General features: G+C 36.7%; 1 protein-coding gene across 2 annotated transcripts; it reads right to left on the bottom strand.

Moving 5' to 3' along the window:
- Window positions 1–814: 814 nt before the first annotated feature.
- LOC306799062 (protein adenylyltransferase SelO-like) lies at window positions 815–22,390 on the bottom strand (the record flags this gene model as incomplete). 2 transcript variants are annotated; one of them, XM_079299579.1, is made up of 19 exons in its annotated part: window positions 815–1,092; window positions 1,397–1,476; window positions 5,261–5,304; window positions 6,189–6,268; window positions 9,689–9,781; window positions 9,871–9,952; window positions 10,041–10,085; window positions 10,615–10,744; window positions 12,088–12,171; window positions 12,697–12,769; window positions 13,411–13,480; window positions 14,341–14,428; window positions 15,079–15,146; window positions 19,221–19,319; window positions 19,419–19,475; window positions 19,579–19,643; window positions 20,372–20,500; window positions 20,738–20,856; window positions 22,216–22,390. In XM_079299579.1, 19 exons carry the CDS (start codon window positions 22,388–22,390, stop codon window positions 970–972), a joined length of 1,704 nt encoding a protein of 567 aa, XP_079155705.1. In that variant the 3' UTR covers window positions 815–969. The 2 variants fall into 2 exon arrangements, with proteins under 2 accessions (XP_079155705.1, XP_079155706.1); XM_079299580.1 differs by lacking the exons at window positions 815–1,092; window positions 1,397–1,476 and adding an exon at window positions 1,891–2,136.
- Between the last annotated feature and the right edge of the window lie 18 nt (window positions 22,391–22,408).

The following is a 22,408-nucleotide window of genomic DNA, read 5'->3' as shown; positions in this document are numbered from 1 at the left end:
GGTACCAAAATATGCTGCAAAATACAAAAAGATGTTCCACTGCTGTAATTCAAAGCATTTGTAAAAAGAAACTAATTCTTCCACCTCTGCCTAACCTATTGCCTTCTAAATGGTCTGTACAACACTAGACCTTACAGTATTTTAGCCTGCCAATATCTGAAATTGCAGCATGTTCTTTTTAACCTTCCTCCATACCTGAAATGGAAGCAGTCTCAGCTGAGATGCTTCCAACACAATCCCTTTCCAGGGCCAAACAGTGAATTTTTCCTGAGACTTCCTATCTACGCATCTATAATCTTTCTACTACTATCAAAAGATACTTTCAAAGAGCAGTGGTCCTCTGGATAGGCACCTGACACCAGCAAAGACACCAGAACTTACTCTGGAGTAAGTCACTCCCAAGACAGACATCTCTGCTAACTATTTAATTGAATTGCCTTTAAATCTTTTGTCAATTTAATGGGACAAAACATAATCAGAATGAGAAAAGGTGTCAAGGTCTAAGATGATCCTCTGTGCCAGGTCTGCAAGATTTAAGAACATTTATGTCTGCAGAACATGGCTCCATTTGATGAGTGAGTGTGTAACAGCAAGAGGAAAATTCATCAAAATACTGCATTATTTATAACTAGCTTAGATGGATTTTAAATTGATCAGTCACTAAAGCTGTTAAGACCCACCTGATCAGCCATGAATATTGGGAGGTTATGTGTGACAGTTTGGCAGAACTTAAATATTGGGACTGAAAGTAATGCACAGCTGAATGTGAGAGGCAGAGCTGTCAATGCCAGTACAATCTCCTGATGCAACCACACATAGTGATGCACTTCTTTAATCTTAAGACTTCAGAAATTGGTCAAGAACAGTAGCAGATTGCAGTCCACAGAATCTTGATGGCTTGAACCATTAGTCCTATTTGCAGGCTTGAGCTTGGACCTTGATCATTCTTGTTGCTTGTTTGAATTCCCCTCAGGATGAGCAGCTGACTTTCAGATGCTTGGCCCAAGCTGGGGGGTGCAGGGAGTACCCTGCTCTCTCTGCAGCCTCCTGCCTCTCAAAGGGCTGCTGTAAAACCTGCTCTAGGAGCTGAACCTGGAAGCAATTAGAAATGGTAAGTTTTTACACAAAATGTTTCCTGGTAAACAAGGAAAGTTTTCTCCATTTGCCTTTTGCACTTTCCTGGCTCCAGAAACTATCCCATGAATTGCTTAGTATTATTACTATTTATGTTATAATTAATACTATTAATAATTTTGTTGCTATTTTAAATAGCAATTGGTGCTACATGGTACAATTTTGGTCCAAACGTAGTACATTTCAAAGTAAATGTAAAAATTGTTTCATTAGCTGTTATGCCAGTTATTAAATCTGTCAAGAAAAAAAAACATCATTTTACCTCTGAGAAATCATTCAAATTGGCTTTTTGCACTGCTGATTCTGCCATCCAATTCCTAAGTATGTATCTAGGGTTAACATCTGAAACCAAGAGTAAATTATGTTATTTAGTTAGATATATTCAACAAATGGAAAACAGTCATTCAAACATGTCACTGAAATCTTCAAGATTTAAATTTGCAGATCAAGAACAAATGCATAAAAAGGAAAAGGAATTAATCAATCTACTTAATTCTATGAGTTGCTAAAAGGATATTTTAAACTTGCACTATCTGTAGTGCCAAACAGAAATTAGAGTAGCACAGAACATGACACTGATACAGGAAGGATTTGTTGTTGGGAACACCAGCAGTGTGATGAGTTTACCATGGCCTACGTTCCTGCTGTGCTGATGGAAAACATTTCAGTGTTGTCAATACCTTCCTGGAGATCACAGAATGAATATTTAATGTATAAAGTAATTCCTAAGATATCCTTGAAAGTCTATGCCCTTAGATACTCCTATGTCATATAACAAAAGTTTAGCCATAAAATCCTTTAATGTTACAATTCAGCTGTATTTTTTAGAAACTACTTTTTCAACCTTTCTTTTAATCTCCTGGCTGAGGATGGGCAGAGGTTCCTCAGTTTTTTCCACAGCTGCCAGTTGTATCCTTTTGGAAACCCTCATGACAATTGCACTTCTTCCTGCCTTGTTTCAGGCTGTTTTGGCTAATGAACAGTAGAGAGAATGTAGCAACACTGGAAAATGAAACTGAATTAGTAAACCAGGATATATCCTACAGCAGAGCCACTAACAACTTATAAAAGGAGTTTTGTCAACCTGTATGCCAGGGTCAATTCTTAAAAGCACACATGGCTCTAATTATCAATTTCTTACCAGATTATGTCAAAGAAATTCTTATTTTGTTCTGCAAATAAAGGCTAGAATTCTGCTTCAGTAAGTTTTCCCTTTACCTAATGATAAAAACAAGGTTACAGAATAATTGTAACACTCCAAGCCTGCTCTGAAGTCCTAATTTGCAATGTGTCTGTATATTTTCCCCAATTCAGCTTTTATTACATTAAGATATTAGTGATATCAAAGTGTTTTGCCCATGCACTTGAAACCAGAAGTCTCTGATTTATGGACATATACAAACTTAATCTCCTCTTTCCACTGCTCTCCCAGTAGGTTTTATATAATAAATAAATTACAGTTTTATATGTGAATAAATGTTAGTTTTATATATTTCTTTTGTAAAATCAATGGAGCTTTATAAAATATTCTTAAAGCATATTTGAAAGAGGGCATTGGAAAAAGCAGAGAAATCATCAAAACTACCATCTCAAACTTCCCTCTACTCTATTCTTTTAATCAATTAGTTATTAAATTATTTCATTTACTAATAATATATTAGAAGGGGCCACAGATATTCTTCTTTTTCACATCCCCACTGTCTGTTACATATACTAAAAAAGCCAGTAAAGACAGTAAAAACTGTCTGCCTGATAACCTCTAGACAGACATAACAACACTCTGCCCTAACTGCCAGAAGTGTTTTACCACTTGGCAAAACAATTTGCTCTGGCCAAGTATTTGATTTAATCCAGTACATGGGTTATCATTAGTAAAGTCTGATAACTATTAAAAAATATTTTAAAAGGCAAAAAAGTTAACATATGACTCATTCAAAAAATGGTAATTCACATTAGAGCTGTGAGTCATGTTAGCAGGAGAATATTTGGCCCAGAAATAAAACCTTAACAATTGCAAATTGACAGGTTTCACAGTGGTTTTAAAAATATCAGTATTTAACATGAGTGACAAGATAATTATGAAAGAGTAATACAAGCCAGGTAAGAAAAGGACAAAACAAAAGAACTTTTGTGCCCTTATAAGCATGATCTGGTCTACTTTTTTTACATGCTTCTTTTGTAAGGAAATACAATTTTAGACTTGGATTGCCAAAACTTTTTGATCAACCCCAGAAGAACTAAGTTTAGGCAGTGCAAGATAAAACACTGCTAGAAATTGAAAATTTAAAAAAGGGAGAAAAAATAAAAATAATGAGTAAGTGATGACTTAAAATGATTCAAGTTAATGTACTTTGAAAAGTGAGATTTTTTATGACACTAACAGTTAGGGAAGGGTGATGAATAATGAGGTGTTAATGCAATATATTCAAGGTCAGTCAAAAACAGCAGTACACAATTTAGTGGAACTTCCCAACCCAGCTGAGAATCTGAGGAACCAGGACAGTTTTGTCTTCAACATGAAATGCTGGGAAAAAAATTCAGAGTTGACTGAATTGAGCCACTTTTCTGCTGGAAGTTGTGCTGACAAGGACAGCTGTTACAAGCAAATGCTCCAACAGATAAACAAACAGAACAAAAACTGAAATAATTTTAAAGAGACCACAGGAGGATCTAAGTAATCTATTTAAATGCATGGATGGAAAAATTTAAAAAAGAACAAAAAAAATCCCAAAAACTTCTGTAAGAAATTTCAGTCACATTGTAATATGGAGCAGCTAGCAAAAATTCAATAAGACTTTTTGATTTTAAATGAAACAACAACAAACTAACATCAGTAGCCTATTATAAATACTTGCAGGTCTTTAATATGAATAGAGAGTGACGGGTGATTATTTGGAAGAAAACAAACTGAACCATGAATCTTTGCAGAGCAGGTTTGGACTGCTACCAAAACTAAGGCCATTAGCACAAGTGTGATTTTGAAAGCAAAACCTTTTCTGTGTTTCATCTATCTCCTGTACTATGAGATTCTCTGAGGTGCATGTGGAAAAACATACTGATGGTTTGTTAGAAGATCATTGACAAACTAGGATCCTTTCTGATTTGGAATAAAACCTCAGAATGTCATGATTTTCTATAAAAGCAGATTCAAAGGATACAAAAAAATAAGTGTGTTTAGACAGTTTTCAGCATTCAAATTTAGGTGAGGAAAACGGGAGCTTGAAAAGTCAAAATTATAATTGACCAGTGGCTCTCAGAAACTCACAGATGAAGCTTCTTAACCCTACCAAAAAACAATAAAATAAATATTTCTTCTTGGGAGCTCTTTCCATATTAACTTTCTAAAATGCATATAGAATTTTAAGAAGTGTTTTTTAAAAAGGATAACAACTTTGTTAGAAAATGGAGATCCAAACTTGTGTCCTCTCTAGTTTACTATCTCATTACTGAAAGTCAGTGCCAGCTCCTGCCATTTTCCTAGCAAATCAATTGGAGCTTTAGAAGAAAGTGGCCAATCAATATCTAACAAAAGAGTGCAGCCATTTCCATTGCAGGAAGCACCCTGCAAAGCAGTGTAACAGTGAAGCCTCTTGTGCAGAGTTTGATCAGATCCTGTAGTTCCTTCACTCCCTTTTGGCCATTGATTTTCAGTTGCTCATTTTGTCTTATGAGCAAATTTCACAATTTACCACAGCTTACTGCAGATCAAAAAGACCTCCCACTGAACAATTCTTGGAGTTTCATATCCACTGTTTCTGCTGTAATACCTAACTACAGTACCTTTGCCATTTTGTGTTTAGAATAATTTGGAGAATCAAAGCACTTCCTTTGCCTTCTATGACTAGATAGTCCTTTCACAAGGACTTTTTTTTCTGGGTGACAGAAAGAAAAAGCATGTCCCTATCAGAAATCTTAATTCTGTGTAGCATGTAGAAAGGACAGAGACAGGCAGGATGAATGTATAGTGGTACAAGATTTGCAGCAGCATAATGAGAGCTTCTCCTCTTCAGAAAAATACTGTATTTTAGTTCTACCCCAAAAGAAAAATATCTAACAATAAAGAAACATATGTAAGTAGATATTTGCCATCTGCAAGCCTATGATTCCTTTAGATTGTTTTACTTACTTGCCATTCTTGTTCTTCTTTTGGCATCTGAGTCACCATTGTTACTACACATGAAAAACAAACAAAAAGAAGAAAAACAGAAAGAACATTAGCAAGTGAGGATTGTGCTGCTTTATTTTTAGAAATATCTTATCTGACTTCTATTAAAATCATTAAGTGCTCTGCTTTTGTGTCTGAAGCCAGTGTGAATCTCTAAGGATGATTAGACTTGGAAAAAACTGCACACCCTTTTGTAGGTTTTGTGCCTTGTATTGATTTTTCCCCTAAGAATTTTATTTACTAAATAAAATGTCCAAGTATGTATTTATTTTCACTACTATTAGCTATGCATACTATATATAACTAAGAAAAAATGTTAGATTCTTTATTGATTTAACACAAAAGAATCCTGTACATTCCTGCCTATGCAACACCATGATTTCCAAACACAATCTGTGTATTTGCAACTGTTCAACTTCCATCCCCTGCCACCATAAAGAAATGTTATTACATTATATATATATATATATATATAAACATATATAAACATATATATATATATATATATATATATATATATATATATATATATATAAACAGTAATTGAACACTATTTATTCCTATTACTTGCAAAGCCTGTTTGTGATTCTTGGACTGAACCTGTAGGATTGGTATTTTAAGAAAAACTGTTAACCAAAGAAAACTGATAAGGTGCTCAGTGAAGGACAAAGAATAGAAATTACTCCTTCTATGTCATTTTTATGTACCTGTGTGTCAAAACAGAACTACAACAGTAATTATTGTTGAATCCAGCACAATCTATAACCATGAAGACAAAGAAAAAGTGTAGGAAACAATGTTTGGGCCAGTTTCTTAGACCCACTAAAGACTATGCAAAATCACTGCAGAATAAAGTTGTCTGGACACTTTAAACTGCAATCACACTTACCTGTTTAATCTCAGGAGGTACATAGTAACCCATTCTGAAAATAATTTGTGTTTACTCAGATCTTGGAGAGCCCAGAACTCCTAAAGACAAAGAAAGACTTAATGGCAAGTAATTAGAATTATTTTCCAGTTAAGCAAAAACACAGTAAGCAACAAATATTGTGTTTTTACCCCAGCTGGCAACTAAGCCTCACATAACCACTTGCTCATGCTTGCCCTCAGTAGGGGTTTAAAGTAAGGAAACTCATGAGTTAAGAACAGTTTAACAATGGATATAATATAATAATAATAACAGTAATAATAATAGCAATGAAAAGGAAAGTATCAAAAGGAGAGTGAAATAAAACCTGACAGAAACAAGTGATGCAAATGAAAAAACAATTGCCTCACCAACCTGTGCCCAGCCAGCTCCCAAGCAGAGCCCCTCCCCAGCTCTCCCCTAGTTAATGAACCAGGGGTAATTGGTGAGCATGGCACCAGGTGCTGTGGGATATCCCTTTGGCCAGCCTGGCTCAGCTCTCCTGGCTCTGTCCCCTCCCAGCTTCTTGTGTAGCCCCAGCCTCTCTGCTGGCAGGGCACCATGAGCAGCTGGAAAGTTCTTGACTTAGTGTAAGCCCTGCTCAGCAACAACTGAACCATCAGTGTGTTATCAGCATTACTCACAATCTCAATCCAAAACACAGCACTGTACCAGCTACTAGGAAGAAAATTCACTCTATCCCAGCTGAAACCAGGACAATGAACAATAAAAGGATTTAAAAGGCAAATATATGATGATCCTTCAAAGAATTTTCTCCCTAAACATTTTACTAGTATCCTTTCCTCTGTATTCAAAGTATTTCTTTTACCTAGCATGATACATCCATTTAATCCATCTCATTATGACAAATTTTACCTGAACACCTCTAGCACTTCACCCTGTTTTTCCTTCTCTTATTGTCTGACCTAATTCAATTTTTAAGCTACATAATTAATTTCACTCTCTTCTCAGAGACTTGTACATGGGTCAGATATATTCATAGAGGGTTTTTTTTTATTAAAAATGGTGCAATAAGCAAAATATATAAATAAAGAAAAGGTGGAGAGAAAGGGAAACTGTAGTCTACAGGAATTGGAGAAGACAGAGAAGAATAGAGACAGCAGGAGAAGAGACAGAATTTGGAAAAGGCCAAAAGCAAGAAATCAGAGCTTGGGGTTACTGCCTCCAGTGATGGACAGCAAACACAAACCAGGCCTCCCTGGCTGATCACACTGAGCTAACAGCTGCTTCATATTCCTCAGCTGAAAGCAGCCAAAGCTCACAGACAAAAAATGAACTTCAGAGAAAGAACAGATTAGGAAGAAATGGACATAGATAAAAGGAGATAAACAGCACATATTCAAAGGAAAAAAAGTAAAGGAAATTAAAAACAATAAAAAAAGGTTTTTGCCCCATCTGGGTTTTTGGCTTTGGTTGGTTTTTTTTTTCAGGAATAAGAGTAAAAAATATATGAAAACTATATTTGATAATAAAAACGAGCACAGAAATGACTAAGAGATGGGAATCAGGCAGGTGGGTAACAGGTGAGTGTGAGAATCAAGCATTTGTTCAAAGATGTGCAGTGTTAGGCTGCTTTAACATGAATTTCAGAATGTTTTCAGTTAAGTATAAGGACTTCTGAAGTGTTCCCAAAGGATTTTGGCATTTTTAGGTCAATTTTGGTATGCAGTTGAAAAAGTCTTAAGTGATGTATAAATCAATATGAAAACTTACTCATAAAAGTATTGGTGTGTAAATAAATAGAGGTGAAATTACTTTAAAATTTAAATTCTTTAATTTTTTTACCAGCATAAAATTGTACTTGTTTTTCCACACTGGTTTTGGAACTCAGAATTTGTGGGCTAAATCATTTCATTGTGTGGAAAAAAATAAAAAGGATCAGGTTGCTACCAATGAAGGCTGGAAATGACCCTCAGTGCAGTAGCAGGGTCACAGCTACACCACCATCACTAGTTCCTCAGCCAACATCTTCAAAAATGGGGAAAGGGAGTTGCCATAAATGGAAAAATCCCTTGGGTTCTAGGACAAAAATACCTTCTCTTACAAACACACCCATCCTCTTATTACTCCCCTGTGCAAATGATTAATTCCAAAGCCACAACTCCTGGGTTTTTTTCTTGCTCACCTCTAGAGTATCTAAACTTTTAAACTCTTAATGGCTTCAAGTTCATAGAGAAGGTCAGGACAGACCTCTTACTTAACAGAAGAAAACAAAGAAAACCAGAAAATTTGCTCAAAACCCCTTAATTATACTTGGAAAAAAGAACCATCAACTCCTCATTTTCATTCTGTATTTTGCATAGTCATCCTGCTACCTAAAAACCACCTCCTAAGTCCACTTGCTCTCATTTGAAATTGGCTTTAAAAACAAGCAGACATAAATCAGATGTTTGGGGAAGGCAGAGAAGTTTCCCTGGCAAAATGAACAATATTCATCACATGAAAAGGTACTGTATTAAAGAATAAAAGAAAAAAAATCAATTAGGCTTTTGCAAAAAGGCTTTTTTCTTTCCAGATTAGGTTGCTTTTCAGAACCAGATTACAAGCTTCCTCTTCAGAATTTCCCTTTTGCTTTTTTATCCAAATATGACTTGCCTAGCATCTCAGTCCAGTTCAAATATTTCAGCTATATTTCCACTTTCAAAGACTGTACTACATCCAGGTAAAAAAAAAAAATTAAATAATTTCATGTTTTATATATATGGAGGATTCTTCACTGGTCCTGAAGAATAAATTTAGGCTAGTTTAGTAGAAACAGGGGATGTGATAGCAGGCTGAACAGAACTCAATAGCAAAATGTATTTTTATGCTTTGAGTTGCATTAAAATCAATCTCATGCTCAAGGAAGGTCAGAGACAACTCTGGGCGAAGAATTCTAGCAAGAGTTTATGTTGAGATGGGATCTCACTTATCATTAAATACTGAGATAAGCAAATATGTCTGAGCAGAGATTTAGGCCACCTGGTAAACCCATGTAAGGAACAGTTTGGATGACCTGAGGCCAAAATTCTCCTCATTAGCTTTGTGCAACTTCACTTGTTGCACAAAAGGTATTCTTAAACAAAACAACAAAAAAAAGGGAGATGAGGGGAAGAAAGTTCTTTCTAGCAGATCCACATTAAATGTGAAGAAAAATCACATTCCCATTTGTGTATGAGTATTTATGACCACTCATACTGGACCTGTACCAAAGGCTGGAAATCTGACTTCAGCATTCTTCATTAATGCACCTTTCATTAGCACTACTCATTAACATATCCATCATTACCAGACACAGGCTTAACAAGGGGTAGTAGCCTCACACAGGTGTATTGGTCCCTCTGTTCCTTAATAGTCATCCAATAACATATGTCCTAAATGAATCATGGCTTGAGATAGCCTCTACTACATTGAGCTTATGCTCAGATTGATTTACTCTTTTTATATTAAGTATTCCTAAGATTGGGTGCTTGTATTTATACCTCAGGAATATGGAGCTCCTTTAACTGGTCTGCAGTAATTTCACTCAGCTCTCGGAATGTCATTGTAAAATCAGCCTTTGTATCTTCCATAATCTGGTGAATAAAGATACTTCTGTGAGTGCTTTTCAAGTGTGGGGTGTCAGTCCAGATGTTTGCCAACAAAATTAGCAAAGTAAACTCACTTTTAAGAGGAAAGCAATCAAATAGTTATCATTCTCATTCTCCCCAAGAAGACCCAATTTTGTTTTGAACAGTTCTGTGAAACTGAAAATAGTAACAAAGCATGGAAATTGTGAACATTATGTATTTTATAGTATTGTGACTAGAAGGTTTCAGTTCTGAAAGTGCATACCGACTGTAATAGTGCTCACCATACTCCTCCAAAATTTGGGAAGCTCTGCAAAACAAAATAAATGTCAAATTCTAAGGAACTATAATACTGCTGTGGGTATAATCCTGCTGTACACTAAACAATGAAAACTTATGCCTGCTACCTCAGAAACACTGATATTCTCAGTCATCTGGAATATCTGTTCTTCATATGAGAATCTTTACAAGAGGCTAATAAAATACTACTTCATTACTTCAAAAAGATGCATGGTCTTCATGCATTAAGTGTCTTATAAAACAAGCTAGACAAACTTAAAAAAAAAAAAACTATAGGCAAAGGTCCTACCTTAGTGAAAAGAGAAGGCATTACACAACATTTAATATCTCCATGGGGTCCTATTTTACTACTATTTATAACCAACAAAAACTTTTCTTCCCACCCTCCAATCTTACTCTGGCCAATAATGAATCCAGAATCAATTTCCAGTTTAAAAAAAATAAAAGTGAATCCCTTTCTTTCCTAAGCATATGGTGATTACAGTGTCTCCCATCTCACTAGTTCCTTTAAGCATGACAATATTTTAAGGATTACTTACAGCTGCTTTTGCCTGGGATCCAATAAAGGTTTTAGAGCTTGTAACAGCTTGCTCAGATTAAACAGCCCAACACTTGCCTGATTTCCTATTTTATACCTCCTTTCATCATCAGATGTGTTTGGAACAAAATCTGTTTCAAACAAAACATTACTTTTTGGTAACAGAGTAATTACAATAAACAATCAATATTAAAATATTGAAATACATTCATTTTGATACTTATATAGCAAACTTACACAAGATCTAAAACTACTAAACATTTAAAATCAGAACACAAAAATATTTATTTAAATTAAATTAACTCAAGAAACCAAATACTTTTACTCCATCTAGTGCTACTATTTAGCCCAGCATCAAGGACTCTATTCTCACCCTGTAACTCCAGAAAATGAGGCTGGGGTGGGCAAGAGGCCAGGAGGGGATGCAGCTGGGACAGCTGAGCCCAGCTGACCAAAGGGATACTCCACACCTATAACACCATGATCAGCAATAAAAACTGGGGATAGTTTTTCCATGGCAGCTGTTGCTTGGGGATTGACTCAGCACCAGTCTGGTGATGAGATAAAGTGAGTGATTGTCTTTGCACCACTTGCTAGTCACCTCTGCCCTTTTTTCCCCTTGACTTATTCAATGTCTTTATCTTGACCTATAACCTTTCCCTAGCTTGCTTTTCCAATTCTCTCCCTCAGTACACAGCAGGGGGGAATGAACAAGTGGCTTTTGAGTCCTTAATTGCCAGCTGGGGTCAACCCACCCTATAGAAAAAGATCTAAAAGCAAAAAGCCTCATTTTGTTCAATACAATAGAAATAGTATGACATTTAATCTCATGACTTTTCCTTAATTTGAGGCTGCAGACATAAAAACACATAGCAAGATAACCACTGCTGATTCTGTGAAGTTTATTCAGTTGCAAATTATAAACAGTATTCTAAGAATCCACATTTATGTACATACTGAACCTGTATCTATCAATCCCAGACCAACTGATTTAAGACTTTCAAAGAAAGGTTCCTGTGGGGTTAACATGACTATAGGTTTGATTTCTTTTCTTCCAACAGCTAATCAGCTGCTGTGACTATAAAGCTAGAACTTCATGCATGCAAAGTCACTGTGTTCCACTTCTGCTTTTGGCTGCTTCCAGCAATACATAATTTTTAGTTTTCTAGGCTTCTGTTGTAGCATCTATTGAATTGATGGTGTTCAAGTGGAACAGTCTCATGGAAATGGGTTAAACAGTAATATTTCATTAACAAGACTTTTAGTCCTTGAATGCAAGTTATGTATCATAAAACTGATCACTGATGCGTTTTTTTCCTTAAAGCTCTTCAAACACTACACATGCTTATGGTTTTTCTGCTAATAATGAAAGGAGTTTTCATGCAATGGAAACTGTATAATTTAATATAAAAAGATTGTTTTAAATAAAAAAACAAACAAAAAAACGCCAAAACAAAACAGGTGCTACACTCACTTGGGTCATAGGAGTCCATAAATCCAAATGGACCATAATCTATTGTTATGGATAATAAACTGAAGTTATCAGTATTGCACACACCTACAGTTAAACAGAAACAAAAGTTAAAATTCCACCTGGACCCCAGTCTTTAGGCAATTTGCTGTGAAACAGGTCCATTGAATTTAGAGAGCTCTGAGGAATCAGACTCTGGAGATGTAGCTGTCCCTCTGCCCCCAGCCCATGCCCCACAGGACACTGAGCCTCCTGCTCTTACCACTGTTTTGGGGTTAATCCCACAAATCTGTGGCAGCTCTGTGTCCTGTGCACTGTAAAAGGCCTGGGCTTTATATAGATGGATCAAACTCAGAGCACTTAAACTTACACATGGCATCAATACCTTGTCTTTGTACCCTGCACTGCTGCACACTCTGGGAATTCTTGCTCCCCTATTCTCCTCCTGGCACAGACAGCTGTACCCTGTTGCAAAATCCCCTCCTATAACAAATTAAGCTGTAGGTGAAAGACATCACCAGAACTAAAGACCAAGGTGACAATAAAAGCAATTTTTAAGTACATTACTGTAAAGTGTCCCTCTCCTAAAGCCAATGCCATCTGGCACCTTACCATGTGCAAACCCCACAGACATCCACAAGGCAATCAGATTTGCAGTCTCTGACACGACTGTAGAGAAAAATTCCTAAAATCAAATACATCTTTTACTTCAAGTTCTCTGTATCAAAAATATTGAAATACATATGCATTTTATTCACATTAGAAATATTAGTAGCATTCTATTTTTCAAATGTATGTATCTGTCTGTAAGGACTTGTCATTCCCACTCTACATGATGTGAATGCATAAAAACCTTATCCAGCAAAGATTATAGTTAAACAGTCTTTAAAGAAATTAAGAAGTAAAATTAAAAAAAAAAAAAACTAAATCAAAGACACTATACATACTAGGCAGTATACTAGAATATGCTATATATACTACATTTACATTAGCAAAAGCATACTTCATCACTTCATGACCACTGTTCCCTGACAACTTGAGCAGTAAAAGAACACAAAACAATAGAAAATGGAAAAAAATGTTCAAAATAAACATTTTCATAATGGAAACTGGTGAAAAATGTTCATATTTGACTTTGAGAAAACAAAAAAAAAAAAAATTAAGAAGCAGAATTTTACTACAGAGAATTAACAAACTTTTGTGAATAAAACCTGGAAGCTTACTTCAAATTTTAAAATCTTGTAAAACTTGAAATTGGGAAGACCTTCCTGTAATATTTGTTCACATGCTTGTGGAAAATAAAAATGACTCTTAAAAAATACTTACCAGGTATCTATTTGAATCATGCATAGCTATTGATGGAAAATGTTCCAGGATGATAAAGTCTAGTAATCTTCTGTAACAGCAGAAACAGAATTCTTTAAACAAAACTGGTACTTTGAAACTGACCATTAAAAATTCTTGTTTTCAAAACCAAAATGCTGATCTACAGCTTGCCATAAATAGGTATTAAAAAAACTCAGTCTGTTTATTCCAATGAATATTAGATTAAGCTCCAAATGCTTAGAGATAAAACCAAAGGTAGTAGTCATATATACAACTGGAGACTGCCACACAGAGTTAAAATTATCCCCACATTAAATACCTGGAGCACACCAGGAGTTGGTTTTGCATGCAGCAATATCCAGTTTTAGGAAAAAAATAAAGAGTTTGCATTTCCAAAAAAAACCAGTATAAGATTACAGGGAATAATTTGTGAATTACAAGAATTTGTGAATTCTCCCAAAGAAAATGTTATGGCTGAATTCTTACGAAGTAGGGTTACTTTCACAGTAACAGGCCATTCCTAAAACAGTGCTCCACATTCCTAGAAGACAAGCTTAGGGATATTGGATACACACATTAAAATTTGCAGGACCTGTCACAGAAAACTGAGAAATGTAGGAACTTATACTTCCAACTTACAAATCTTTCCAAAATAAACAACTCCTCCCTAGTGCTTAGTTACCAGAACTACTTAGGTTTAGAACTTTCTTCATTTTGTAAGATACAGGCCTTTAGAAACATCTCCAGGGTTTTACCCTTGTGAGGTAAGTTCTTCAGTATGCTTGTATAAAAATAGCAGGTTACCTTTCTAAATTATGTAATCTTACTTGCTAAATAATATATGTCTGAATTCCAACTTTATACATGAATTCTAATGTAATTTGATTGTTGAGAAAACTATTCCAGTTACTATGAAGATTCAATTCAAACCTTAGTAAGTCCAGTTCCCCAGAGTGAGCTAGGATTTCCAAGGATCCTATACGAAACCACGATTTGGCAAGTCGTAGCACTATTGCACCTTAAATACAGAGACAAGTGTGTTTAAATGTAAACAAAGCACCAGCAAAATAAAACAGTTCCATAGCAAAAGCTACCATGTGCTGTTTCTATAGACACAGAGTTTATATATGCACAGTTAAACTGATATTTTTGTGAGTATGCCTAACACATAACAGATTCATATGTATAACATTATTTTACTACACATGCATTTTAATGATAAAGCTTGATTTGCTATACCAGCTACCACAGGTAAAATTCTGTTAGTGCATTAATGCTAGAATCACCCCAGAAATGCCAGCCTCAAAGAAAGAACAAAAACAGATTTTTCCCCATGCTGTGCCATCTCACTCTTTTCAGAGTGAGCAGGTATAGATGATGTAGCAAGGACGTGGCCACAGTTCCACTCCACCCATCCTGATATCAAAACAATGGAATATTTTTCTGGTTTCCAATATAATTTTTTAATGGGAAATGAAAATGAAAACTATATGCTTCTCATATGTATGTGTAATATGTATAATCATAGAAGACCAACCTGTTCAGAGGGCTTCATTTCTTCAACGCATATATGTTTCAGAAATTAAGTCAATTAATTACTTTTTATTACACATTTTTTCATGGAGAATTAAGTTACAATGTTGTAAGATTTTAAAATATGTTCATTACCTCTTTCTTTCTTAAGATTTCCATTGTAAAACTGGTCTCTCCACACATCATCATCACTTACAACTAAGCTGTAGCAAACAAGAAACGAACGTTAAAAGTTATCTCAGCAAAAATGATTCATAATGAAGATCAAAGTGATAATTTATATAAATTCATTTTCTTCATTTTTCATTTTGGTGGCACTGCTTTGTATTTACAAATGACACAGCCAAAGAAGATGCTGAGGCTTGCCAAGGTTCACAACCAAGATGAATTTATTTAGTATTTTATACAGTATTGTCCAATTTCATTACTCTCACTGCTCTTGGGGAGGTGGCTGCTCTTAAAAATAGCAGTGCATTCACTTGGAACTTCAGTGACAGATTAGTGTGATTGTAACATTAACTGTGTCACAATTTTCCTGGGGACAACATCGAAATTCTGAGGAGAGACAAATTAGAAACCAAATTGTTGCATGAGATGGAGGTTGCCCTTTACATGAGCCAAAATTATCTCAGAAACTTTGGGGACAGGTCTGTGACCCTTAACAATCACTGCTACTGGTACTTGGATTTTTAAAACCAATCTCTTCCTTTCATTTGCCTTAAAATTCTGCACATCTTGTAAATTTTCATGGTCATCCAAATATTGAGGTTTGTGAGAGTTCAGTGCAACTTGCTTTAGAATATTTCACAATTTACATTATTTTGTTTAAATAAAATATGTAATTTCATTGTATTTTCTGTTCTATCAGGAAAAATCAATTCTCACAAACAAGGGCATCATGTTCCTCTACAGTTAACAGGTAGGAAGTTTTTTCTCCAAAGCAACTGGGATTACATTGACAATCCAGCTTGGTGCCATCTTTGAAAGAGATCCCCTCAACAGGCACATAAGACTCCTTGTTCAAGAGTCTAACAGGAGGATAATTCATCTAATTTTATATAATTCTTCTTTATCTTTGTTTGTTGGTAACTGGAAAATATTCTTCTATTCAGGAGAGACATAGACCTATTGGAGTGGGTCCAGAGGAGGGCCACAAAAATGACCAGGGAGCTGGAGCATCTCTCATATGAGGACAGACTGAGAGAGCTGGGGCTGTTTGTGGGGAATAAGGGGAGACCTTACAGCACCTTCCAGTCCCCAAAGGAGGCTACAAGGGAGCTGGACAGGTACTCTTATCAGGCCTCTAGGATAGGAAAAGGGGGAATGGCTGTAAACAGAAAGAGGGCAGGTTTACATTAGATATTAGGAAGAAGTTTTTTTACTCAGAAGGGGGTGAGACACTGAACAGGTTGCCCAGAAAGGTAGTAGGTGCCCCATGTATGGAAATATTCAAGGTCAGGTTGGAGGGGACTTTGAACAACCTGATCTAGTGAACATGTCCCTGCTCATTGAGGAGAGAATTGGACTAGAACAGTAAAAGTCTCTTTCAACCCAAATTACAATTCCATGATACAAAATTTAGTTGGGTGGCATGCTGTTTGATATTTAATGCAGTTATTTACATTTGCTACCTATTAGGTAGTTGAAGAGCAGAGAAGATAGAACCAAACTTTTATTTGGGGTACACAGCAAAGAATAAGAGACAAACCTAATATTTCATTCATAAATATGACTGAAGATAGTCACAGTGTTAATTTCCAAGAGTTAAATTTTGGAAGTACACTAGATTCTAGTTTTACTTAAGCATTGAAATTTTAGAAAGAATTCCATTGAACCAAAAATATGGGAAATCCATATAAACATGACTATGTACAAAAATGTTATGAAAAGAAATAGCAGGAAGTCTTACCTAGTGCAGCTGCTTGCAACAGTAACTATGGGTTTGAAACTAAATTATTGTTATTATATTCAGTATTTTTGAAGATACTTAGTAGCTATTCAAACTGAATGTTCTGTTAACTGCAAAGAACAGGCAGTGAGGGGGGGCAGTTATTTCAGGAGGGGAAAATACACAGAAATCAATCTGCTCCTTTTATTGGAGCTGTATGATACAAGAAGAATTAGGGTTTGTTGGGTTTTTTTTTAATATTCATTTGAAACAAACTGGTATGTCTGCAGGATTAAGTACAAAAAGCTCTGATATAAATGTGATGGAAGAAGAAAACTTTAATCGTTCAAGAGAAAACAAAAAAAAATTAGAAACAGGGAAGGAACCTCATACACCTACAAAATACTGTGTGCAGCAGAGCACTAGGGGAGAGAAACACAAAAGTTGTGCTACTGAACTTTACTGTTTTGGACAGACCTCTGCCAGAAAGGTTGTTTACTTTTTATGGTGTAACTCTTATCAGGCTCTCTTTAAAAGTCCTACAGAATACCAGTACTATTCTACTGTGGATAAAAAAATCCATGGGGGCATCAACATTTAGTTAGTATGGATGTGCAACTTGAGAGCTGGCCAGATAGCTGAGCAGCCACATAAACATATAGTCCCACTAGAAAAGCAGTTCTCCAATCATGCCTGTAGTTGGTAAGTACCATTCTCAGTGGAGAAAAGGCAGCAGCAGGCCAGCTGTAGACTAACCCAAAGGAAACAAAGCACTGAAATTGCTCTTACACCAAAGAAGCTCTAACAGCACTCACAGAAGGATGGATGGATGGATGGATGGATGGATGGATGGATGGATGGATGGATGGATGGATGGATGGATGGATGGATGGATGGATGGATGGATGGATGGATGGATATCCCTCCCTACCTGGCTCTCATTTAAGGGCTCAACTTTACACTCCCAGTGCTCTGCCTGCTGCTCTGCATGAACATCAAGCCCTATGCAAGTAAAGCCACTAAGAAAACTATGCCTCTTGGCTCACTTTTTTGACTTTATGTGTAACACACCTCACTGGTAGTCCCAGCATGTGACTAAAATGGTACTGTATGAAGTGTTCTGTATCTGGCAGTACAGTCATAAACTAGCACCCCATTGGGAACACAGCACTTAAAGTTAATAGAGCAAACCAACCTGCTGGGTGTTCTGGAATAAGCCATAAGGTTTTTCCTCCCACTTCTGCCAAGACTTGACAAGACCTCTGTTAAGTGCATCCCACCAGCCTCAGTACAACAGCTCCCCTTCGGGAAGAATATGGCTGTCAGCTGGGGTTTTTGCAAATTAAGTCTTGCAAACAGTCTGCAGAGCTTGTACAACAGTTAAGAGAGCCAGGCATTTAACCAATCTGCCAGCAGAGAACTAAAGCACACTGTGTGCTCAGTAGAATTCGTGCACAGTAAAGGGGTAATTTCATACTGATTTGGACTGAACAATTTGTTGAGACGACAGCAAAGAGAGGCTCTAACCAGCCAAATGATTTCCTGCTGATATTCAGACAGATTTAAAGTTCTGCATTAACAGCCAACAGCAAAGAGTCTCAAGATGAAGTCAGTGAATAAACCATCAAAAATGTCATTTACAAACACTGCACTTCAACAGAGCAAATGAGTTAGAACTAATGCTAAAGAGATTTGCAGACACTTTGCAAATACAGACATCTAGCCATGTGGCAGCTGAGTACAGGCCTCTTCTGCAGAACATTTGCTTTCTTTGAAGCCTGAAACACTGCAGAACAGACTTGAGTCTACTTGGAACATAAAATGAACTTGACATTTTAAACATGATCATCTGAAAATATTCAGTTACATGATTCTGAGAAAATCATTCAAATTAATGAATGTGTTAGTCTTCTTTGGTTCAGACAGAATTAGCTCTAATTTTTTTTCACGAACTCTCTCTGCTCAAGGGGTGTTTGAATAGATAAAGAATTGAGAGTACATTCAGATCTACTTCCAATATTAATGTTTGTTCATATGACTGACCATTTTTCCCAGATATGTAAAAAGTGACAGTACAAAAATAGCCACTTTCAACATTTTCCTAGTTGGCTAGATTCTAGAATTTGGATTAACTTTACAGAAATGAGTCTGTACTACACTAAAGTTTTATTTCTAGAATCCAGCAAAATACGATGCAATTAATTGTTGGAGCTTATTATTCATGGAAACTTTTATCCCAAATTCTGAGGACAATATATTTTGCTCTGATTGCTTATGTATGAAGAGATCTTTCCTCTTGGAAACTAACTGTCCTGCTTTATTTTCAGTAAAACTCAGTCACAAAATTAAGTGAAAATTAGTATACTGTGAACAAAGGAAAGAAAAATACCTAGCAGCTCTGCTTGTAGGAATTCCAAGATAGTGCATGGCCTCACTACATAAAAACTCTCGAACAGAAGAGCGAAGCACAGCTCTTCCATCACCATTCCTATGGAGAACAGAGAAATAAGGAACAGGTCATAAAATCAAGGCAAGTTTCAAAAAAAAACCATTCATTTGTAGAGTACACAGAATAACTACAACTTACCTGGAGTATGGGGTCTTTCCTGACCCTTTTAACTGTAGTTCCCACCTCTCACCATGCCTGCAAAAACACCATTGGCATTTCTAACAATAGGCTTCAGGTTAACCATAAAGCAGCTTAACTGAACACACAGTTCAATCAGACACTTAAAAAAAAGTCACACCTGTTTGTATATACTCCGATCAAGTGGGCTCTTCCATCCCCCAGCTGACCTGCCCAGCTACCAAACTGACAAAAATCAAAATCAAGTTATTGTCCTCTACCATTTATAGAAGCTATACTTGAAACAACACAGATTAAATCTAGGTCCTTACAAAAGACACATTTGCTCACATTAAAATGTTCATCCCTAAAGCTGTATTTCCCCACTCACACCAAAAATGAATCAGAAAACCACAGGAAAAGAATAACACCAATAATCCTCTGTTTTCTTTACCTTCCAGCTATAACATACAACTACAGACTTGTCTTTTATTTGTATGATGAGCCTTTAAAACCACATGGCTTGTTTTGGTTTTTAAATTTGAAATTACAAATCACATTCTACCATTCTTCTCCACGAATTATCATAGTCACTTCAATGAAACATGAATCTTAGTAACCATGGTGTTGCAGTGAGACTCTGTCCTTTTCTGCTCCTCTGAGCTATTAGTATGAGTATTAGCATGGCCCCAGCTGGCCAGGCTGCTGCTGTGCTAAGCAGACTCAGCAGCTAATGAAAGTTAAAAAGATAATTCACTTCAGGCATAAACAAAAGCAGAGCAAGCAAACAGGGTACTGTGGAAGTATATTATCTTTTCCACCTGCAGCCCATTATGAAGAACAAGTCTGCAATCAATATGTTAGTAAGTGTTCATGTACTCACAGGCATATGCTCATGTATTTACAGGTATTATCAAGGTGTAATTCACAAGAAAAGACACATTTCCACCTGGAGGAACAAGTGCCATACTTACCTGGTGACCCCCATACCTATGGGCCAGTGGAACAGACCCAAATGTCACTTTCCCACCACTGACAAACTCCAGAAAATCAGATGAGCCTTTGACAGATATATCAAGATCCAGAATATTTTCAAGAACTTCCTGGAGAAAAAAATAATACTCGAACATGATCAAATTTTCAGTGGTAAATAAATGTGGTTTCTCTACAGATTTCATCATTAAAAGGCATCTCACAATATGCTTTAAGTACTCTGTTTGTTTAAAGTATATATTGAGAAGATGTTTGACAATAAATAGCATATGAATATTAAAATATACTTTAGTATATAAATATTAATAATTTCTACTAGTTAGAGAGGACAAAAAACAACAGCCAACCTTTGAAACAGCTACAAGACGAACTCTGGATTTAAAAGGAGTAGGATAGACAACTGAAAAAATGCAGTTTCTCACATTGCGGACATAATTTTCTTGGATTGTATCAACTGGAAAAATATCTGTAAACACAAAACAGACAACAAACATGGTATAAAAAATAATTAATTATATTATTTTAACGTGTTTTCTCTTAAATGCAGCCAAAATGTTTTTAAAAAGTTAAAACTTGTAAAACAATTACAACTTTACCAATGCGTATTAAGCCTTCATGAAAAGCAAGCCCAAATAAATTTAAGATTTTATTATTTGAGATTCCTGAAAAGGACAGAATTCTGCAGTTAAAGAATCTACCAGGGCACTCTAGTTTTAAGATCTAAACCATATCTAAGAATAGATTGAATAGACTGTGGCAGTCTCAGAGTAGTTTGATGTTGCACTCAATTACATACAGCCTAAAAGATATCTGCAGGAGACAGAAGTTCAGCTTTCCCCACAGCTGCACAATGTAGTGCAACAGATTTAAGTCACTGTGCACCAGCAACTGCTGTGTACATTCCATATGCAGCAATGATCACCAGGCAACCCAAGAAAATGGACAAAGTATTTTCTGAGTAATGGAAACAGTGAATTAATGGTTTAGAAGATGTAGCTCTTGCTCTAGCACACATGGGTGCTTCATTCTTCCTTCAGACCTACTCTGTGCCCTTTTCCATGGTAACAGAGGACAAACATTGTTTTAAAACGCTGTGGTTTACCATCTTTATGGACTTCTGCTTGCAGCAATCTTACAAATCCACATTAATTATAAAATCCCACTACCTCATAGTTACTGTTTTGTAAAAAATGTTAGTTAGCATCTCTGGAGCCTTGCTGCTAGCTATGTTTCTCACTACCTCTAATGACAGGTCCTGTTATAGCCAGCCACCAGAAGATTTATCACTGACTATTATTTCTTAATGCTCACAAGTAATTGTGTCACCTGATGAAATTAGTTCTGTAATGTTACCATATCAATTAGCATTATGATTGCAAACAGTTTTGTACGCCCGAGGGCTTGAACGCTGTGTGTATTTCCAGAGAGGTGTCAGGTTATCAACCCTGCACTAACATGTAATAGGCACTCAGGAAAAAAAAGGAGGGAAAACAGCGGGGGGGGGGGGGGAAAAGCTCCTCATTACCAATCTAGTTTTAATTTTAAAACTGGTATTTGACTATGTGTATCAGGTCTTCACGTAGTTACCGCTTTAGGAGCTGCTACAACCCAACAAGCAAAAGCGCAGGGAGGGCAGCTGAGCCCGGGTCAGGGCAGGACACGAGTCGAGAGCCCGGGTCAGGGCAGGACAGGAATATAGAGCCCAGGACAGGAGCACAGAGCCCAGGGACAGGACAGGAATATAGAGCCCAGGGACAGGACAGGAATATAGAGCCCAGGGCAGGGCAGGGCAGGAGCACAGAGGCCGAGGCAGGGCAGGCCGTACCTAGGAGGCTGTCGGAGGACAGGGCCCAGGCGCACAGCTCCGCCGCCCGGCGCCGCGGGCACTGACCCGGCTCGGGGCGGGAGGCGTTCGGGGCCGGGCAGAGCCCGCGGGAGCCGCACAGCGCGGCCACACAGCCCCAGGCCAGGCAGGCGGGCAGCCAGGGGCGCCACCACATGGCCCCAAACCCCGCCTT

This window comes from Erithacus rubecula (genome assembly GCF_903797595.1).
Source record: "Erithacus rubecula genome assembly, chromosome: 3".
In the NCBI taxonomy this organism is placed as follows: Eukaryota; Metazoa; Chordata; class Aves; order Passeriformes; family Muscicapidae; genus Erithacus; species Erithacus rubecula.
The sequence above is the reverse complement of the archived record's forward strand: the minus strand, read 5'-3'. Positions and strand labels throughout refer to the sequence as shown.